At 39.1% G+C, this 21,094-nt stretch overlaps 1 protein-coding gene across 1 annotated transcript in view; it reads right to left on the bottom strand.

Annotated features, from left to right (window-relative positions):
- LOC118426249 overlaps window positions 1-21,094 on the bottom strand; it is a gene marked incomplete in the record, with an annotated part of 72,037 nt that overhangs the window by 4,608 nt on the left and 46,335 nt on the right. The window contains 19 exon segments of the mRNA XM_035835522.1: window positions 493-606; window positions 1,139-1,306; window positions 1,862-1,972; window positions 2,670-2,741; window positions 2,881-2,957; window positions 3,768-3,870; window positions 4,214-4,303; window positions 4,825-4,986; window positions 5,629-5,695; window positions 6,192-6,393; window positions 7,297-7,414; window positions 8,011-8,158; window positions 8,671-8,765; window positions 9,997-10,089; window positions 11,125-11,289; window positions 16,972-17,118; window positions 17,583-17,664; window positions 18,019-18,125; window positions 20,441-20,530. Coding sequence (XP_035691415.1) covers window positions 493-606; window positions 1,139-1,306; window positions 1,862-1,972; window positions 2,670-2,741; window positions 2,881-2,957; window positions 3,768-3,870; window positions 4,214-4,303; window positions 4,825-4,986; window positions 5,629-5,695; window positions 6,192-6,393; window positions 7,297-7,414; window positions 8,011-8,158; window positions 8,671-8,765; window positions 9,997-10,089; window positions 11,125-11,289; window positions 16,972-17,118; window positions 17,583-17,664; window positions 18,019-18,125; window positions 20,441-20,530 — 2,211 coding nt within the window.

Genomic DNA, 21,094 nt, shown 5'->3' with positions numbered 1-21,094 from the left:
CAATTTGATGACGCTGATAACATATTCTGAATCATATCTTTGTACATGTCAATTTAGTAATAAGTCCAACATGGCCTTCATTGCCCAAAGTACTTGTAATGAGGGTCGGAGTTTTATTTCCTGATTTAGATCAAATTTAGAGCATCAGGAAATAACACTCCGACCCTTGACTACCAACTGATCTTGTATTTTGTGCAAGATTCAAAAGGGTGCAATGATATGTGCTACAATTTCTCCCTCTTTGCATTAACCATATCTGACTGACATCACACATCTGCCTTGAACCGCAACAGGCTCAACCCTTAAGCTTGCAGAACAGTTTCACAGTTCACAGATGAAAGGAAGTGGATGCTACCTGAAATGTCTGACCATTTCCAAAATCGTATTCAGTTGCTTGAGTAACTGCTGCCACAGACAAACATACATACATTGTACAATTCAAGAAGCAAAGTTTTAACTAATAGACATGTGTACACCTCTAGGTCCATGTACCTGATGCTGATGGAAGTCTACCACCACCAGTCGTGGGTATGGAGGCAGGTCCAGCAGTTCCTCATAGTGAGCCACCTGTCTCAGGAACTTCCTCTGGGCTAACTCATACAGCTCCTGCAAGGAGGGGACAGATAAGGGCAACAGGGTCAGAAGCACTGTAGTATCAACCTATAGCCTAATTCAAGGGGGATGTCCCTGTAGCTGAACTGGTTGCAGCCTCACGGTTGAGCTCCTCCTAGTTCCATGCAATAGTTGGGAACTGGGAAACCAGTGGTTCAATTCTGGTAAAGACATCGACAATACGGTGGGACGGCTGTCATATTGCATGTTGTTACTCTGATCATCTTTTACCTAGAAACAATTAAATATAATGGAATCCAACTTTTTGAGCAACATAACCACCTTTACCACCTTTAATTGATTTACCACCATTAGCCCAAACGCTGATAGGGCTAAAAGGGTATTGCAATGAACCAAGTGACATCATGATCCTATTTCTTGTCCTTCGATGTCTTTGTCAGCAGGGCTAGTCCATTGTAATAGCCACAGGCTAGTCGGGCAGCCCATGTGCTGAACAGTCAAGCCAATAAATAGGTAAATAAACTACAGTAACAGTCTCTTCCCATAAAAACATAGACACACAGACCTGGAATGATGCACTGTTCCTAGACTTGTCCTCTTCAGCAGTGTTGTCATTGGTGGCTTCTTCATCAGTCTTGCACTTCTCCTGCACATACTCCACTAACTTGTCCATCTCCACCTCTCCTCCATGTTGGAAGTTTATCTTGTTGAAGCCAAGGCTCAGCATACCACACTGTTGGGGCAATTGTCAATAAAAAGTTGATTTGTCAACATTTCATCATCTCTTTTTCTTCTAATTTTCTACATCATAAAATTAAGATATTGTACCTTACATTGGACATGTAATACCACCAGTGACCTACTGTCAGTGGTGACTTCACAAATATCTGTGGCTTAGGAACAAAGATGGGTCTCGCAAAAGACACCATGTATGGTGTGGGAGGACTTTAACTTAGATGTATTCCTGTGTTTCCAAATCATATTATAATGTGCATTGCAAGAAGCAGATATCTCAAAACTAAAATCACAAAACCAAAAGGTGCACTGCAGTACCTTGCTAGGGGGCCAAAATGTAGTCATTTTGAAGTCTCATGACTTATCCACCTACATTGTATCAAATATGAAAACCTTGGCTTTCTTTATTGTGTTGAAACACACACACACACACACACACACACACACAGACAGACACACATAATCACTGATAAAAAAAATTAATCTTCTTGGCAAAATTAATCATAAACATATAGAAAGAATATGAAAAAGAAATATAGTAGGTTCTTCTGACCTCACTAGACTCCCACTGGTAGCCGGTCCCCACCACAGCCAGGACAATGGGCAGCCGCAGGGTCACAGCAGCAAAACGGAACTCCATCTGACAGTTCTTGGAACGCACATACTGGTGAAGGAATTATCAATTGTATGTATTAGCCTTACATGAGATTTCCCATGCATCCTGAGAACAATTCTTATCATCCCTTCAACTGTTCATAAGGCTAGAACTAACGCTAGTTCACCTTAATCCATGGGGTAACCTAGATTCGTTGTTTTTTCAGAACAGGGAATTTACTAATAGGTATCAAGTCGACAGACGGTGGTTTCAAGTTGTAATGTTTTCAAAGCAGTTTTACCCCACATTTCGTCGGAATGATAGCCCTTCATACCCTGCTTTTGAAAGCAATGGATATAGGTTACCTCATGGATAAAGGTGAACTAGTGTTACATGTAACAGTATTATAATTGATCTGTTTCTTTCAGCTCCATCTAACTTTGCTTTTTTGAACAGCAATCAATCACCATGCAAACAGCAACACACACAAATACAAATTTGTGACAGTTAGTAAGACCTAATTTTTGGTTCTAAATGTACAATGTAGCTACTTTGTTTTCAGTGAAGGGCTATCTTTTTTATCATCAGACTAATAAATGATTATCAAATGATAGCCTAATATTTTACTTTCATATTGTTACCACGTGAACGAGCATTTTGGGAGACAAGTTGTACTCTCAAAGATATATGTATGAGTCAAAACAGTAAAGAGACACAAAGGAACATTGACAGTTGAATTCGTTCTGGTTGTCAAGCAGGTATATACCTCATCTGAAACACAGGCCACAACCATCTTGGCATGTCGTAACCCCTCTGCAATGTCCTCAAACAGTCCTGCCTGTCAGGACAAAAAGAATTATGCACAATTATCATTGATTTTTATATAAAAAGACTTTAATAAATGCAATTCTCAGTGGAGACAAAATATGAAATTTCAAAATTCCATGTTCTTTGGCAACATACTTAAAGACACTGACCTTGCCCACACGTTCAATGTCCATCCAGCATTTGACATCCTTCTGTTCAAGGTGTGATTTCAGCTGGCGAGGATCAACTGAAAATATAAAATAGTATATGTTATAATAACATCATGGAATCTTCACATAGAAAATACACTACAGGTAAACATCAATCCACAGCAAATGAGATGATTGTTTACAATCATGGATTTTTGTATTTAAGCATTCGTATGAAAGAGGGGTTCAAATACGTCAATGTAGGTTAGTCATCCAGGTAGTAAAGTACACCAAATAGCAGTTACTCAAGAAGCTGGATATGATTTTGGAATCCGATAGAAAATGAGTGACATCTTAAGCTTCCTGGCTACATTTTGTAGACTTTGATTGAGAATTTTAATTGATGATCAGATCAGAAAAAAAACGGTCCAAAGTCCCTGTCTATAACGTTATAAAATATCCCATAGTATTGGGTTTGTCAGTTGCAAACTCATCAATCTTCAATAACAGTAGAACCCAAACAGTCCTGACAGCACAGAAGTAGTGTTCTCATCGAAGATGAACGTCACTTTGTTATGGATTGTTCATGATATAATGACAAACGCACAGAGCTGTTCACATTACTTTCCGCTTACTCTAAAGAATTTGCTACTCTCTGTTTGATAGATAAATTCAACTTCATTCTGAGAGGCGATAACCCTTACTGTGTACAAGTAGGAAAATATATCCACGAATGCTTATACCGTAGAACCAATAAGTGTAAATGACATGCTAGAGCCAATATGTTGACTTATTCATACCTATAGATATCCATATATGTCTGTTTAGTTGTACTGTAAGTAGTTGTTATACATGTAGACCTTACGAAAGGTGCTGTACTTTTGTCGTGTCAATAAAGATTTCCTAACCTCTGCCCACAGCCCCTGGATGTCTGGTGACCTGCCCCATCTTACACGCATCCTCAGAGTTGGCCCAGCAGTAGCTGATGAAGCAGGGAGGGAACTGTTGGGTCTGGAGGGAAGAGTGAGATCAAGAATCATGCATGGTCAACTTATGAGACGTATTGCTGATGAATCAAAAATAAAGTGTCAGGATTCTAAGTCTGGGCCCAGTGAAATGCCTTGTTTGATCGGCGCACAATGATGACACTCTTGAGACAGTCAAACAAGACAAAGTTGTGTGTTTGGCAAAGCAAGTCATGAGCAGCTCTAAATTTTACTATAATCTATCACCTCAGCCTAGTAAATAACTGTAATCTAACCTGTTTCAAGAAATCTATGATTTAAATTACTAAATTTATCAAATTCACAAGCAAAATATGTTGCAAGATTTGATAAATTACAGAGTGGCTTACCTGTTTCTTGGTTGTTTTCATCTCAAGCTGGCTCAACACTTCAGCAATCTTGTCCTTGTAGAGTTTGGGGTCCTGCATGTTGATGTACAGCTTGAGAGAGAAAGAAACAAAAAGGAAATTAAAATACATCTTCCCAATGTTTTACCTGGTTTCAACTTAACCCATTCCTTTACAATGATGTTTCTCAAGTAAAAAGTCTGATATTAAGTACAAATCAAACATAAACATAACAAAGAGCTATCATTACATGTATCAAAGATAAATTTAGCAAAGGTATGCAATGGTACCTATGAATCACAGATTGACATTGGTTTAACTGCTTGTAAAAGTAAAGTTTCTACAAGTCTATGGTGGTACAATCTTTGCAGAATATTACCGTACAAATGCACCAAATAGCAACTACTCAAGCAACTCAGGATATGATTTTGGAAATGGTCCGAGATTTCAGATAATATCCACTATCTTTCGTGAAAACCATATTTGTTTGAGTAATTGCTATTTGGCGTATCTTATTACCTGGATGTCTAACCCTCATCGACGTGTGCTGTACAAATGTTCTTGTGTCTAGAAGTATCGAACCAAAGATTATATTAATAAGTAAAAGGACATACCATGTGTGCCAGTAGAAGGCCAGTGTCAGTTTTCTGCCAGTTCCAACTTTTTCCAACCACTATCAGTATAACCGGTTTCCTCAGGGTTGACCTCACATAGTGGATGATAGCACGGCAGGAGTCTGATCTCTCATACTCGTCAGACATCATTACGACTGTCACCTATTCAACAGCATTGGACAAGTGAGGTTACTTCATTTGAGCTGTGGTTTGCTATGCGTGTTACAAGTAATGAAAAACTTTTCATCACCTTTACAACTACCAACATTTCAGTACTGGCTGTTACAATCCTGCATGAACTAGTAATAAACTCTTTCTGTCACTTTGACATGTTTTAAAGGTTACAATTTGTGCTTTCTGTATTATTGACAAGCAAATAGCACTCATAGCATATACTGTAAATGCATTTAAGTTTGCGGGGATTTGATTTTGTGGTAGCGGAAAAAGGACTTTTCGCGATGGTTTTAAGTTCGCAGTAGCACCATGCACTGCAGTCTCTTACTGCCATGGAAAAATGTTTGCGGTGGTTTTAAATTTGCGGTGAAGCAGCCACTGCAAAAACGCCAACAATAGACCACTGCGAAAGTTTCTGCATTTATGGTATACAAAGAGAAGCACGGTCAAATGCATTTCAACCTTTCCTTGGTGCTGAATACTTGAGGGTTCTACAAATCACAAGAAAACAAGTTAACACTTTCCCTAATGATCAAAAATAGTTTATGGTTCTGGTAATGATGTTGATGTCTTTTGGGCAAAGAGATCATCCATGAGCTTGAACTTGAACCTATACTAAAGATGCTGTACCTGTGCATCTTTCATGGCCACTGCCAAGTCCTGGACATCCAGGTCATTCTGGTCTTCTTGATACCAGCTGAAAAATGGGACATTTATATAAATCTAATAATCTCAACTGCACATACATATAAGTGCATTTCTCAACAAGTACACATCATACGATTTGCTTCAGTTAGAATATCAAACAAATGTAGTTGATCACCTTGAAAACACTTTACTAGGCCTATATGAAATTCAAAAGAGGCAAATAATTTGTCAAGGCTGAATATGTTATCAAATCATATATGACCACCTTTGCCACTATATGCTGACAGAGAAAACCATCAAGCTGTTGGTATACTTTAGGAATACAAATGTACCTCTATTTTTGTCATCATATCATCATAGAAGTGTTCAAATTTCTTTTTTTCATAACACCAACTCCATTATTCTGGCAGAGACCCCAAGACCACCACATTTTTTTAAAGTTTAAAACTAAAGAGATTCTATGGACTAAAATGAATGATTCTAGACATTATGATATTATGAAATCCAATGTTATTGAAACAACAGCAAAGTGCCCCCCTCCCCACCATGTGTATCCTGCAGCCTGGATGTCGTCCCTGATCCTGGCCGGGTGAACTGCCCGACGGTCGTCGTAGTCAGCTGGGACGTTGTCCTGACAGAAGGTGATGAAGACATCAGTGGACAGAGTGATGTGGAGATTCTGCAGGTCTCTCACAGCGTTCTCCAGGTGCATGTGGAAGTCTGTGCCTGACGTTGGGGGCATGATGGCTGGAAAACAATGGATGACATATTACACCAGCGCCACTATGTGTATATGTTATGTTAATGAGGTAAAAGAATCACCGTGGTTACGTGGCTTCACCCTTGCTCCAATATCAGCGATTGTGATTGCAATGTTGTCTTGAATTAAAGCTCTATCAGAATCTGGTGTAATCCTGTGTCTGAGTTGACCCTCAGCGGCTTATTGGTTTCAATAATGACGCAGTGAAGATACTACACCAAGCTTTGGCTAATTTCAGAGCATAATGAGGGGAAACCTATATACAATATAAGACTCTGAGCTCCATGCCTGCAAGTAGGACAAAAGGCTAACAAGCAGGAGGAGTGATTCAGTGCAGAGTTTGCAGTTGGCATGTGGCTGGAACCACTTGCAGCTGAGAGCTTGCAGCTGCAAGGCATCCTGGCACCAGTGGTGAGCGACTAATCTCTTTCACTGGTGAAATCCACCTCAAGTGAAATCCTACCCCTATGATGTCAATCATTATGATCATCCTGCGTCTCATCTTGTGTTAACACATTGTACAAAATGTACCTGCACTTAGTATCATTCAACAGTACAAGAAACATTTACCAAACGAAAGAAACAAACTGAAAATTATTTTTGACAGATTTGTTTAATGTGCTTGAGATGTAGCTCTTCTTAAACACAGGACAAAATCCCACCATCATCCAGAACATGGGACAGTTCATTAACCTTCAAAGAAGAAGTCAAACCTGACAATAGTATTCATAGTCATCATGTAGTTGATTAGACACTAGTTTTATGTACCACTCTGTATTTTCTTCTCTTAGTTCTTGAGATTGTATATGCAATTAGCCCTCGGGCATGACTTTGCAAATAAACTACATTATTTATGAGCATTATCAAGATTTTGAACATGTATAACGTACCTTGTAGCTCAGTGATGGACACGATGTGGAAGTAGGTGCCACACTGTAGGAAGGGAGCCTTCAGCTCAACTGCCTTCCTCACCAGCGAGGCTGCAAACATGTAGGGATCCAGGGAACCCTGGGGTGGGGTGAGTTGAAATGAGTTTATAATGATACACAATTAGCTTGAAAATTTAAGGTTACATTGTAGCTATTGCTGTGGTTGACCATTGCAATGTATAACTGTCCAAAACAGCATGACACACACGGCAAATAGCATATTAAACTGTGACTATAGTGACTATAACATTACACTGTATATACACAAAAATTCAAGTCTAGAGTAAGATGTTGTCAATCAAAAGAGATGAGCTGCAGGTTGGATTTGTTTCTGTGCCAAGCTGTGTTGCTAGGGGCAGTAAATAATATGCATTGATAGAGGATGAAACATCTGGCACCAATGTAATGATTAAACTTTGGTGTAAATTATAACTAATGCCAGAAGAATGGGAATGAATGTTCATAAGAAGTAGTATTTTCATACTGATTTACATAATCTTGCAAGTTTGTCATCTGTTCCAACTGGTCATTATAAGTATATAACACACCCTGGCATGACCTGGTATGTCTTTCCTTAATCACATTTTTTATGTTATCCAACTCAACTATTCAAATTATTGGATTATGACAGCTACAATGCTATCAACAAAATCTACCAGAATTTTTTGTACTGACCACTTTGATGCAGTCTGGACAGGGAATGAGGAAGTCGTACTGCACACCATGGAAACTCTCAGCAATAAGGGCCTCAAACACTTCATGTACCAGGAACAAGATGTTCTCTGGTCGGGGCCCTTGTACTCTCACCAGGAGCTCAGAACCCCTACGAAAAGTTGTATAGTTGGAAATAAGTACATGATTGAGAATTCTACAGTATTTGAGTTAAAAGAGTACCTTTCTTAGTATTGTCTGTATGCCAGAGTGTAATTTATTGCTAAATGCTAACATTTGACAGTGGCAATGGATGAAAGTTGATATGATCACATGTACATGTAAATCTCGTACCTCCACGCCAAAGACAAGCACAGACGTTTTCAATCTACTTATATCATGTCCTGACTCCATATCTGTGTACTTAGGCCAATACATTTGTGTCACTCTACAAAGGACAGACTGTATGTTAACAGATAGAAACGTTTAACTTGTACTGTTGATCTGCCATTCCGGCAATATTTCTGTAGTCATATTTCTTTATGATAGACAACTATCATTGACATGTGTGTATTGATTGCTTGCTCATTGTTACCATACTATATACTATGTTACATTGTACTATTTACATGTAAAACTATGGAGCACTAAAATTTTTGATTCATTCATTTATTCATACTGCACCTTGTTTGCTGGATGAGAGCCAGGTGTTTGTTCTTCCTGAGAAGAGAGCCTCGCTTCCACACTGCTGAACTGTCCGAGTACTGGCACAAGCGGACCTGTCGTATTATTTAGAACATATATTAAAAATACATTGTATTTCTGAGTTTTAACTTATCTATATGACTGGGCCGTGAAAACGTTCGATACAGGTATTCCGGACCATGTGATAACTTTCTGTATCACACAGGCTTCGAAGTTGTATCCCACAGGCGTCCTTCAAGTAAATGGAACTATTTCGAAAATTCAAATATCGGATTTGGACGTTAGAATTGCTGTTGTTATAATTTTTGTTTGAGGACACACCATTTTCTCAACTTCTAGCGCATTTCATATCAAAACATTGTGTTTTCTCAGGTGAGTATGACATAAATGAAATACAACACGGTGTATTCCGCATCACCCTCGGTCCCAGCCCTCCCGTGGGTCGGGCTTGTACCCCGGGTGATACGCAATACACCATGTTGTATTCTATGTTACATTACTTTTTGTATTGACAAACACACAGAAAATTTTATGTAAAACCATAAAGGTCTACTACGCAGTTTTTTGCGCTTCAAACTGAAAACAAAAAATCCATTTTCCGGCCATTTCTTTATATAGTTAGTTGAATCAAGCCTTCCACGTTACGGAACACTATTCAAGGCATGTCAGGAGTCGATATTTTCCCTGTGCGAGCGCGTTTGAAAACCTAGGAATCTGCACGCCCGCACTGGGTTTCAGCCATTTTGTTTCTTCACCGACAAAATCCGAGTCTGCCCGAGCCTACCTGGAGATTGGTCACGTGGTTCACCGTGACCTTTCGCACGCACCCGGAACTCACCGGAGATTCCCGACCAATAACCGTTGATGATTGATTCTTGTTTGAATTCTCACCAGTGCCTAACTAGGGGGGTCAACAAGTTACAGCGCGCGTAGGACGAAATGTTTGTAGGCTAATTCTCTACATTGCAAACGTGAAATAATGACACAAAAGTATCAAAAAGTGTCAAAAAGTAGTAGTAAATCTGAGATTTCTTAGTTCTAGAATATTTCAAATTTGAGCGCAAAAAACTGCGTAGTAGACCTATAATGATGTAATAAAATATGATCTCATCTTTGACCTCAATGGTAGCAGGGCACTCTTGCCAAAAATTATTGCTCTCCACATGATCAAAAATGGCAAATCACACCTCAATATCCCATTCTCTATTTAATCTAACATTGTATAATCCTATAGCAAGTTAGATAGAATGCAACACAGTTATCAATAGTAAAATGAAGTCTGATTGTACAATGTAGGTTACTGACCTGAGCCCTGTTGAAGAGCCCAGCTGGCAGATAGTCAAACCTGTACAGCATCTTGGTCTCATGGCATGGGGGTTCAACTTCTGGCCAGTTGTACTGTGGCAAAGATAAGAGGGCAAATAAGGCTTCTCCTTCTACTTCAATCTATACTTGACTGAAGCCTGGGGCATTCTGCCCAGGAAATGCATTTTACAATACCATTAGATTGCATGTTCTGACACCTAAAGAATCAGCTGTGCCCATGTTTGAGGACAGCCACACCTTGGCCACGTTAAAGAACCCACTTCTAAAAACTAGAGAGAGGGGTCCAAACCTCACAGTTATCTTATACACTATTACTAACTCAGTACAAAGAATTGTGTTATGCCCAAAGGCAGTTTACTGGTTATGTAAACCAAGAACAATAAAAGTCATTTCACTACTTGGACATTAACCAACAACATACTAAGTCTAATGTTAACTGTTTTTTCCATGATACAATACAGAGATCTGCAACATGAATGCATTATACCATATTAGTTATCCATGAGTTCATCCATCAAAAGACCTCACAGAGGCGGTCAAAACAGCTTGACAGTTAAAAATACATAGCACTTCACTTCACAGCCTTCCATGGGCATTTGTGTTTAATGTTTCTGGGAGGGGGGGTCTGATACACATTATTTTCAACGCATCAGGCCAGGTTTTTATGCAGGGATGGTTCTTATATTGGGAAGGTTATCATTTCAAAAGATATTGTCTCTAGAAGGTTGAAAATTGCAAATCAGCGCTCTCCCTTACAATAAATGCCAATGCCCAAAGAAGGTCATGAAGGAAACAAAGAAGAACAGGCATACATGTAAGTAGTGTACTGCTTATTCTGCGCCACTATGTGAATAGTTGGTATAGTTTCTTATAGTTGGTTTGCGTCACCACCCATGTCTCAAGCGGTATGCATATGGTCCACTCTAGTGGTTACATCATATTGTCTACCAATATGAGTCAGCCGTGATACATGTACTTACCAATACCAACATATTGTCTTCCTTGAATTGCGCCTATATACTGTCATCCTTGAGTTGACACTGCACGCATTCCATAATGGGCTAAGCAAATAAAAAAAATTATGTGCTAAACAGACAAACGAATTACCTGAGGCTCCTTGTCCGGTAGCAGGCAGGGTACCACATTGACAGGCTGGTCAGGGAGAGGGAAGGTGAGGTCAAACTCCTCAGTCAGGCGGAGGAGCCAGTTGTGCAGGTCTGATGGGTAATCCTGCCACACCAATGACACATCCCTGTGCTCAAACCGACCCTCCTGGAAAAGGGAGGCATTTCATTAATGGTTTTAAGAAAACAGTAGAAGTGTAACAGGCCCAAATGTACCTATTGGTAAAGGTGCATTATTGTTCTTTGCAGACACTTGAAAGACAGAATTTTTAATCTTATTCCATTCAATCCAACAATGTAGTTAAATGGGATCTTTTCCTTCCTTAGTTGTAAGACATGCAGTGTAAATATGAAATTTTACCAAATTTACAACATTCCTAGGGGGTTCTTCAACTTTGAGCAAAACTTGATCAAAGGATTAGTCCTCTTACTAGCTCTACCATGTTGTTACCTCCATGAAATGTCATGGAGGTTATATTTTACCCTGTGTTTGTCTGTGTGTCTGTGTGTCTGTCTGTCTGTGCACTGGGGGAAAGGGTATCAGATGTTACTGTATAAGCCATATTCCAGCAGGGATATTTGCGTATTTGTAACAAATGCTAGCGAATGCAAACGGATTCGAGTTGGATCCCTAAAATATCCGAAATTTGGATTTTTGGGATCCGGAATGAAAAGACTCAAACATATCCCAAATTGGGATTTTCCACGGATGCGAAGTCGTTTTTTTTAGGGATTTCTTCGAATACCTGGAATGATCGGATCGCAAAGAATCCCCAAACGGTATTTCCCTCGGATGCGAAGTCATTTTTCAAAGGATTTCTTCGAATACCTGGAATGAACGGGTCCCAAAACGGCCTTTGCCGCGGATGCGAAGTCGTTTTTATAGGATTTTCCTCGTATATTTGTCATGGTCGGATCCTAAGAAATCCCAATGCGGCATTTGCCGCGGATGCGAAGTCGTTTTTTAGGGATTTCTTCGTATGATCAGATCATAAAGAATCCAAAACGGGATTTTCTGCAGATACAAAGTCACTTTAATGAATTTTCCGCACATTTGACAAATCACAATATCATGTGTGCCCAATTACTTTCTTATAAAAGTCTTACACGATTTGAAATAGAAAAGAATGCACAGAATAATCTTATTCTAAACCAGTCCTGAGAAGAACTAAACGACGTAATGTCATCGAATCCTGTCTGCCACATGATATGTATACAGATACAATATTGCAACAAGAATGGGTTATACCAGGTATGTACAGAGAGTCCCTGTTATCTAATTACGAGGGCGGTTCAAAAAGTAATGCCACTGGTTTTATAACAGGCTCATTTTTTCATCGAATGAGTTGAAATTTGGCACAAATGTACAAGACTATATCCTCTTGAGATTGATGTATCTCAATTTGTGGTGCAAATTTTTATGAGAAACTGAGATGATTTTAAGATGACCACACCCTTAAAAGCTTGTCAGGAGATCAGTTCCTCTAGATCTTACCATTTTAGAATTATTGTAGGAAGCCGAAATTTTACTTGTACAATAACAAATGTCTCTATAGATTACATGCCAAATTTCATGTTTGAACTCACAATGGTTCATCTTTTACAGCCACTAGAATGGAGCGAGTTGCTACATTACAGACAGTTTGATTAATAGCCAAATACGTGATTTGTTGAATAAAGGTCTTTGTAGACTGCTTTTCCATTAGCCAAAAGATGCGAAACTTAGCACAATTATCAACTGTTTCAAGATCAAGAAGTGTGTTAAGTTTGACTTTTCTCAGTTAATAAAAAAGTCGGTTATGGAAACGTTAAGCAGACCACTCCTAATCCACCGCTTATTACGACCCTGACGACCTTACTTCACATCAGGAACGAAAAAATGATAAGTGATTGTATTTCAAAAATGAAAATAGGCATGTGGCTTATAGAGAAATGCAACTTGATACATGTGCAATTTTAGTTCCTTACCATAGCTACAAGTGATTTACAGACATTATCAATTGCACGTCAATTGACCCTTTAATTTCTTCCGACGGGATAACAAGGGTGTGGTCATCTTGACCTCAACTCAGTCACTTATAAAAATCTTAACAATAAATTGAGATATGTCAATCTCAAGAGGATATATTCTTGTACCTTTGTGCCAAATTGCAACTCATTCGATGAAAAAATGAGCCTGTTATAAAACCAGTGGCATTACTTTTTGAACCGCCCTCGTATGTTAAGGGAAAGTTGAATCCTTTAACCGCCAATATCACATGACTTCTTATACTTCCAAATAGAATATAGGATCAAACGTGAATACAATTTGACTTTTATGTAAAGCTGACATGGGAGTCTGTGGCTAATCTTGCTTCTACGAATATCTGTTTCTATTACAAATCAAAGTCTTCGCGATGTCCAACTCTAAGGAATTTCCACATCCGGCTACAGGATACAGATAGTGAATCCAGCTTGTAAAGTACAACTAACATGACTTATAGTATCAGTATGTACAGCTTCTCGCAACAGCACAAAGTCTCATTTCTACTAGTGACAGTGCTCCGCTTCTTTTCAGGATAGTTACGCCCTGATCCCTCCCAGCTCAATTCCTTCTGTGCCCTTCCTGTAGTCCAGTGTTTTCCCAGCTGTTGACACGGCCAGAGAATGTCGACCCGCCTTCTGAAAAAGAGAAAGAATAATCCCATCAAATTTTGAGATAGCTAAAGCATCCATGTTTGATGGATGCGTCCGTCAAAGTAATTAGGGTGTATATGAAAAGAAATGGTGAATGGCTTGTTATACAACAGGAACAAATGCATCTGATTGTGGTGTCGCCATTATCACCGTTACATTCTGCGTTATCATACCAAAAAAGTCCCCCGGGAGGGCGCGGCAGAAACAGTCTAGCGTTGCATAATTAGTGACAAGGTGTGATCTGCTTCCCCGGCCGGACTTTGCATTGTGTACGAGACGTCGCATATAAACAAACACGTAAACACCGTTGGAAAAGAATGTTCCTATGCGAATAAATACCAGGCTTGAGACAAACATATGTGTATACAAGTACTGTTTTGATGATGATTCAAATTTACTCAGCAAGTATCATGCTTGTGACTTGTGTTTTGTAAGGCTCCGTTATGTCGTTTTCTGATAAGTTTCTGTTCAGCCCAAGCATACCAAAAGCGCTACTAACTACTAGCCAACAAGGAATGTAGTCACAAAGACGAATTCAAAGCGGGTATTGTTTGGAAACAATGATTGTATAAAACATACCTCGCCGTGAGATCCGCAGGACAGTGATGTAAAATAGCCCCAGGACGCCGAACTACAAAACAGGGCTGGCTGTTTCAGTCCCTCGATCGCCGTCCCGTCCGTCGACTGCCACTTGAGTTTGGTCACCGCCTCAACATCACCCTACTACAGACGTTCACACACGTGTGTACAAATCCATATCCCGAGTTCAATGTTTCAAAACTCAAAGTTTGAGGTACAAAAAGATTGCGGTCCTCACGGACAACGCTGACTATCTCCGCTTTATTTTCAAACTAACTGATGTGCAGTCTGATTGGTCAGAGAGACAACGATTGGATTACCCACAATACACCGCCCCAATGTACGGATGCAAAAAAATACAGAGTCGCATATTTAAGATATCCCAAGATTACCAACAATGCACTGCTCCAATGGAATCCCCTCCACTGGAGCAATCCACTGGAGCAATGCATTGTTGGTAATCTTGCCACGAATGCAGAAAAAAACCATTTTGCATCCTTACGAATCCGAGTATTCTGGTATCTAGCGTAACGTGGATTGTCTCACAAAAGGGGGAAAGATATGACCAATCTAAAAAATAAAATATATGCTCAAAAACAAGAGTGCTAGCCACGCTTACATAAAAGTAAGTATCCTTCGGATGCTGTGTTAGCATCCGCCAATTACGTAAGCACACGAATTCCGTGTTTGCATTCACAGCGATTCACGGATGCCAACAAATGCGTTACGGCTGTGTATGTGATCCGTGACTTTTGGTAATCTTGGGGATCCGTTAGCATCCGTCAGGATGTTGCGAATTCGTATACGTCTGCATCTGAACAGTTTTTGCTGATAAACAATAATCCTGACCGCGTATGCTTTTGTTTACGTTAAAAGTAAAGTATTCGTACGAATGCAATGTTTAAATCCGTTAGTGACTTATAGATACCAACGAATGCGTTACGTATGTGTATAGGGTCCGTAATTTAGGAAGTATCCATACGGATGCAGTGTTAGCATCCGTCACGAAGCACGTAAGTATACGGGTTCCGTGTTTGCATCCACCGAGAGTTACGGATACCTACGAATGCGTTGCGGATGTAAGTGGGATCCGTCATTTTTTGGGATCCGTGATGGTTTTTGGGATCCGTCAGCATTTGTCAACATACGTCAGCATCCGTCAGGTGTTGCAAATTGTAGTCCGTCAGCATACGTCTACATATTAGGTCCGTTCGTCTAGTGTGTGTGTAAACAAAATAACTCAAGAACGGCTTGGTGGATTGGTTTCATACTTGGTGTGTTGGTAGGGTGTGATGAAAGCTGGAAATGATTAGATTTTGGTCCCCCTAGCGGCTTCCCTTGGTACTGCAGTGCAACTTCCGGGTTTACTATCTCGTGTTCTGAGCAAGCTATGGTCACGATTTTGAAGTTTTAGATAGCTCTTGTGCTCAGAAATAAGTGACATAAGTTTGGGCCCCCTAGCGTCTAGTTTTGGGAAAGCAGGGGCATTTTTGTCAAAAACTTCTGAAGACGATAACTCAAGAAGGGAACAACGGATTTTCATCATTTTTGGTATGTAGGTACCTTAGACAATGTTTTACAAGATAAAATACTAATTATGCAAAACAGGAGTACATTTGCATAATTAATGAGAATATTCTATCATAGCATTTTTTTCAATGTATCTCTTGTTCCAGACATGCTATGGTCTTGATATTTTGGTGGTAGATAGCTTTTGGTGTCATGAAAAAGTGGGGCAAGTTTCAGCCCCCTAACATTTAATTGTGGAACTGCATGGGTATTTTTGTCAAGACACTCCAAAGAGGATAACTGCAGAAAGGAACGACGGATTGCCTGCATTTTAGGCATGCAGGTAGCTTAGGCAAAGATGTTCATAATGATATACATGTTATGCAAATGAGGACTTAATTTGCATAATTAATGAGGAAATTGTATAGTTTCATTGTTTTCAATAACTGCACCTCAATACATGTAACACATGTTAATTACGATAGGTGTAATATAAGCAGATACCAAATATGGTAATGAGGAACTTATTTGCATAATTTATGTAAAAATTGCAAAACCGCTTTATGATTAATAATGGGAATTTTATAACTGTGACATGTGTACGTTAGTCAATGATGAACAACACCATGCATAAATTATGTTAATGTGTTAGTCAATTGCATGAAAGTTACGAAAGCTCTAAATTTTCATGGAGGTATGAGGTCGCCGAACTCTAGTTATCATCTTAAATGGAAAATATGATCTCCAACTACTTTTAATGGCAGTCATCATGCTTTTTATCATATTTTACCAGGCTTATCATGTTTGAGAGTAAGGGATATGCCTGTAGCTCAACTGGTAGCACTCTCACAGTTGAGCACCTGGTTCCAATTTTTGGCAATTTGAAAACCCTGATTTAATCCTGCATGGTACTCAGTTGGGTCTCAAGCATGTTAAAAGGGAAGGGCGAGCAATGTCTCCCTGTAAAATTACACACTATTACTGAAAGGGCAAGGAAACCTGCTGCCCTATGTGGTGATAGACATAACAAGGGTCTGAATGAACATATAGTGTATGTGAGTCGAACCTTGATAGCCGTTGTGTGGACAGACACCACACAGGCCATGACATCAACGATCCACTGTGGGTTGATGACAACTCTGTCCTTCAGGTACTCATTGTCAAAGTGCTGCAGGGTGCCAAGGTCATGGAGAAACTGGACAGCCTGGTTCAGCTGGAAAACAGATTTTTTTCTCTTTTAGTGCATAACTACATACTTGTAAGACTGTTAATGTATTTGTAAATGTGTTGTACATTGTTAAGAATCTTAAATTTTGATAGTCTCTCTACAATCATACTGGCTCACAGCATTCTGGAAATGATCAAATAATGATTATTGAATTTTTCAAAAGTGGAAAGTGCATGAGATAAGGCAATTCCAATTTAAATTGTTGTTTTTTGTAACATTTGCAAGTAAAATTTTAGCACAGTCATCATGAAAACAGTAGGCTTTAATAAAAACTTCTGACACCATTCACTCACTAAAACTGTATGCAACAAAGTACAGACCTCACAGAGACTGTTTCATTTTGATATTGATATATTCCAAAGTAGCATAATTTTCTTAAAAATCCAAGAAATTAAATTGGTGTGTCCTAAGCAGTCACAATAACTAGTAACACAAGACTTTCCCCATACCTCACTCCTGTCGAAGATGCCGGCACCACTGGCATGTTTGGCCACCACCTCCCAGGGGAGCACACTTTGCTTCTTACGGTCCCTGCAGATACACATAACAAAAATCAAATTTGATGACAGGAAGATTTCTTGACAAGTAAGACAACACAAAGCACATTCCTTGGTAACGAATGTGCAGACTTTAGACAGGTCAGCTAAAGAGGCTCAGTGGGAATTTATTCATTGTCATTGTAGGAGTTGATCGTTAGTGCCTTACCCATGGACACAGTATCAGAGCATGGTGAGTATTGAACACAAAACCTATGGATCATGAGTCTAAAGCTTTAACCATTATGCTGCACAACACAACACAACACAAGACAGCACTTTTTAAACATCATTATTCCAAAAAAATGTATGGTAGCGCTTATTGAAACATCATGTTGAGATAACTTACTTGATGACAGCCTGCTCAAAGCTGAGCCAGACTTGTGGGATCCTCTCACCCATGTAGGGTTCATCCAGGGTCACCGAGATCAGCTTGTCATGCAGCTCCTTCACACCCTGTGTATAACAAACAGAATTTATTAAACATGTCTATTACATAAACATGATGGAAAATTTAATAAAAAACATTGACATTTTGTTGTCATTTCTGTCCAAATATCAGACCTCTTATTATATAATAAGTAACATTAGAGGTCTTGGAATATCCACTCAAAGCTACCATGCAAAGTTTAAGAACTCAGTTTACATTTAAGTGGACCAAGACTCTGCACTCAAAAAGATTCATTGGTGTTGTGCACAGGGTTACAACACTAATCTTCCTGGACTTTTCGAGAGACAATTCTAACAAACAACAATGACATTCCATGCAGTACAATCATCAAAATATTTGCAGACTATTAAAGGTGACATTAAATTTAGTGTCACTATGTTTTTTTTAAATATGGTTGGCACAGTCAAGATCATTTCAATTCAAATGAGAGGACAGATTACAGAGTCCACTTTAGAAGGATCTTAACCCTGCAATATTACTTGTATCATATATTGAATATCACACAGGTATAGTATGACTTTTGTCATACTATTAGATAGAGTAGCACAGATAGTACGACTGCTAGTCAAGCTTAAGGTGGGCTCCCACTGCACTCGCGTCACGCTTGCGTCGCTTCGGGGTTCGTTCACTGTGTCACTGTTGTGTTATTTTAGCCGATTTTCTGTTGCAATCACACTGACCTGCGTCACTGTTGCGTTTCTAGACTAAATGAACAGGTTATCGGAAATCGCAGCATTGTCAATTTATGAAAAATCACTGTAAAATGATGTGCCTCAAAATGAGATTTATGATGAAATAATTTCCCTTGTGATGATGAACAATATGCTACATATGTTATATGATAACCTTGAAAGACTTTTACAGTAAAAGAAGTGACCCAAAAATATTCAAAGAAATTCAAATAGATTAATAGTTTCTTAGCCAATTTTCTTAAGAAAAAAATTAATTACTGTGGTTTAGATATTCTTTTATTCAAAATGATTCAGGCTTATTATGAATATCACCTAAAAACCCTCATGGTGACTTGGAATGGACTCTATTGATCAATTTCAAAATTTCACAAATGAAAAAGTTTTTTTGCGACGCTGAGTATGTCTAAGTCTATCATACTTGAAAAAAAGTAGGAAAAAACATGGCTTATGGTTTCAAATAACTGCAAGTGGTGTTCTATTGGTGGCAGGCTACCAGGGATGATTACATTGCTTGTAACGCTAACTCAAACTCAAAAGTAAACGTTAGCATCCAACATTTCTTTTTCAACGTTGTACGATAATCTTTTTCTCCACATTTTGTAGATTTATGAATCAATAAACCAGTTACTAATTTGGTGTTTACAAGTATAGAATTCTGGCCTACTTCCCATCAAATAAAACAAAAGGTATTTTTAAGTTAGTTTGAATACGGATACAAGTTAAGTTTTGTGGAAATCTCACTGTTGTAACTGAATCAAAAACCGCTGTAAAATGATATCCAAAATGCATCCAAAACAGCTTTTCAGTAACAAAAGGATGTTTACTTTTGATACTTTGTGCAAAATAGGCAAAATATAACCTTAAAACTGTTGAAGGCATGTTGGTGTCACTGTTGTGTCACTGCTGTGTCACTGTTGTGTCACTCTTGGCACACTCTTGGGTCACTGTTGGGCCATCTTGCCACTTGCGTTATTTTTTAACTTCCAAAAAAACGTCGCGCTTGCTTGTGTCACCTCTAGGTTTGCTTGTGTCACCTCTAGGTTCGCTCGCGTCACCTCCAGGTTCCGTGGGGTTACGTTTGCGTTGTCAAACCCCGAAGCGACGCAAGCGCGACGCGAGTGCAATGGGAGCCCACCTTTAGTCTCCATATATATCTAAAGTTATCCGTATCTTGTGTTGTCTGTATAACCTTGTTTAAAATCCAAACCTCATGTAACGCTGGTTCACCTTTATCCGAGGGTAACCTATATTCGTTGTTTGTACCAAAAAAAACGTATTTAGGGATATAGAGTCAACAGAAGGTGGTTTAAAATTGGAACATTTTGAAAATATTGCAAATTTGAAACCACTGTCAGCAGACTTAATACTCCTACATGTGCTGTTTTTAAAGACAACGGATATTGGCACCCCATGGATAAAGGTGAACTAGCGTTATCGGTAAATACATTGTATAATGCTGTTGTTGTATAGTGTACAGTTACCAGGGCTAGCCCTTGATAATAGCCTCTGGCTAGTTGGGTAGCCCTGGCTGTATTTCTATCTATACAGCTGAATAAATCAACTCAAATTCAAATGCAAGATTGGGAATACTACAAGTTGTAAGATATAAAATGTGGAGGCCCGCTCACCTGTCCAGTATGTGAGCTGACACAGAAGTACCCCTTGATCTGGCTATACCTGCGGCTCAACTCCTCCATAGGCAACTCGGACTTGGTGACCTGAGGTGGAAAATAAAAAAAAAAACTGCTTAGAGCTTGAAGATCTCAAACCTCTCTAAAACCACCAGCTCACTTACATCTTTTCTATTGTGATTTTATAACTATTCTAACAATATGGAGGATATGATACATTGCTAAGACTTTAAATACAAAATCATGTAACGTTACATGTAAATGTAAACATTAATCTTTTCACAAAGTAGGACTGCATGCCTATACTGAACCATGAAAATTCATTTCAAAAACACTGGATCATGAAGTCCCGGTACTGTACAGTGTACAGATATATATTTGCACCAAACATACACTTTGTTTTACTGAAGATGAATAAATGTGTACAAAGCAACGCCTTGGAACAGTGTAGCTGATACACAACAGATCTTTCAGGCAGGGAGTTTTGGTCAGGTACAGATGTAGGTCCGAACCTGTACCTAAACCTCTATACCTAACCTGTACCTGTTACGTTTAGGTTTGCAGCCCTAATTCACACTGTTCAGAACCTGATGATGTTGGAACTACTATGATATGACATGACAGTACACATATGTTACAAGTCCTACTAAT

This window comes from Branchiostoma floridae, chromosome 11 (genome assembly GCF_000003815.2).
Source record: "Branchiostoma floridae strain S238N-H82 chromosome 11, Bfl_VNyyK, whole genome shotgun sequence".
In the NCBI taxonomy this organism is placed as follows: domain Eukaryota; kingdom Metazoa; phylum Chordata; class Leptocardii; order Amphioxiformes; family Branchiostomatidae; genus Branchiostoma; species Branchiostoma floridae.
Note: the sequence above shows the minus strand (reverse complement) of the source record. Positions and strands in the feature narration are given on the sequence as shown.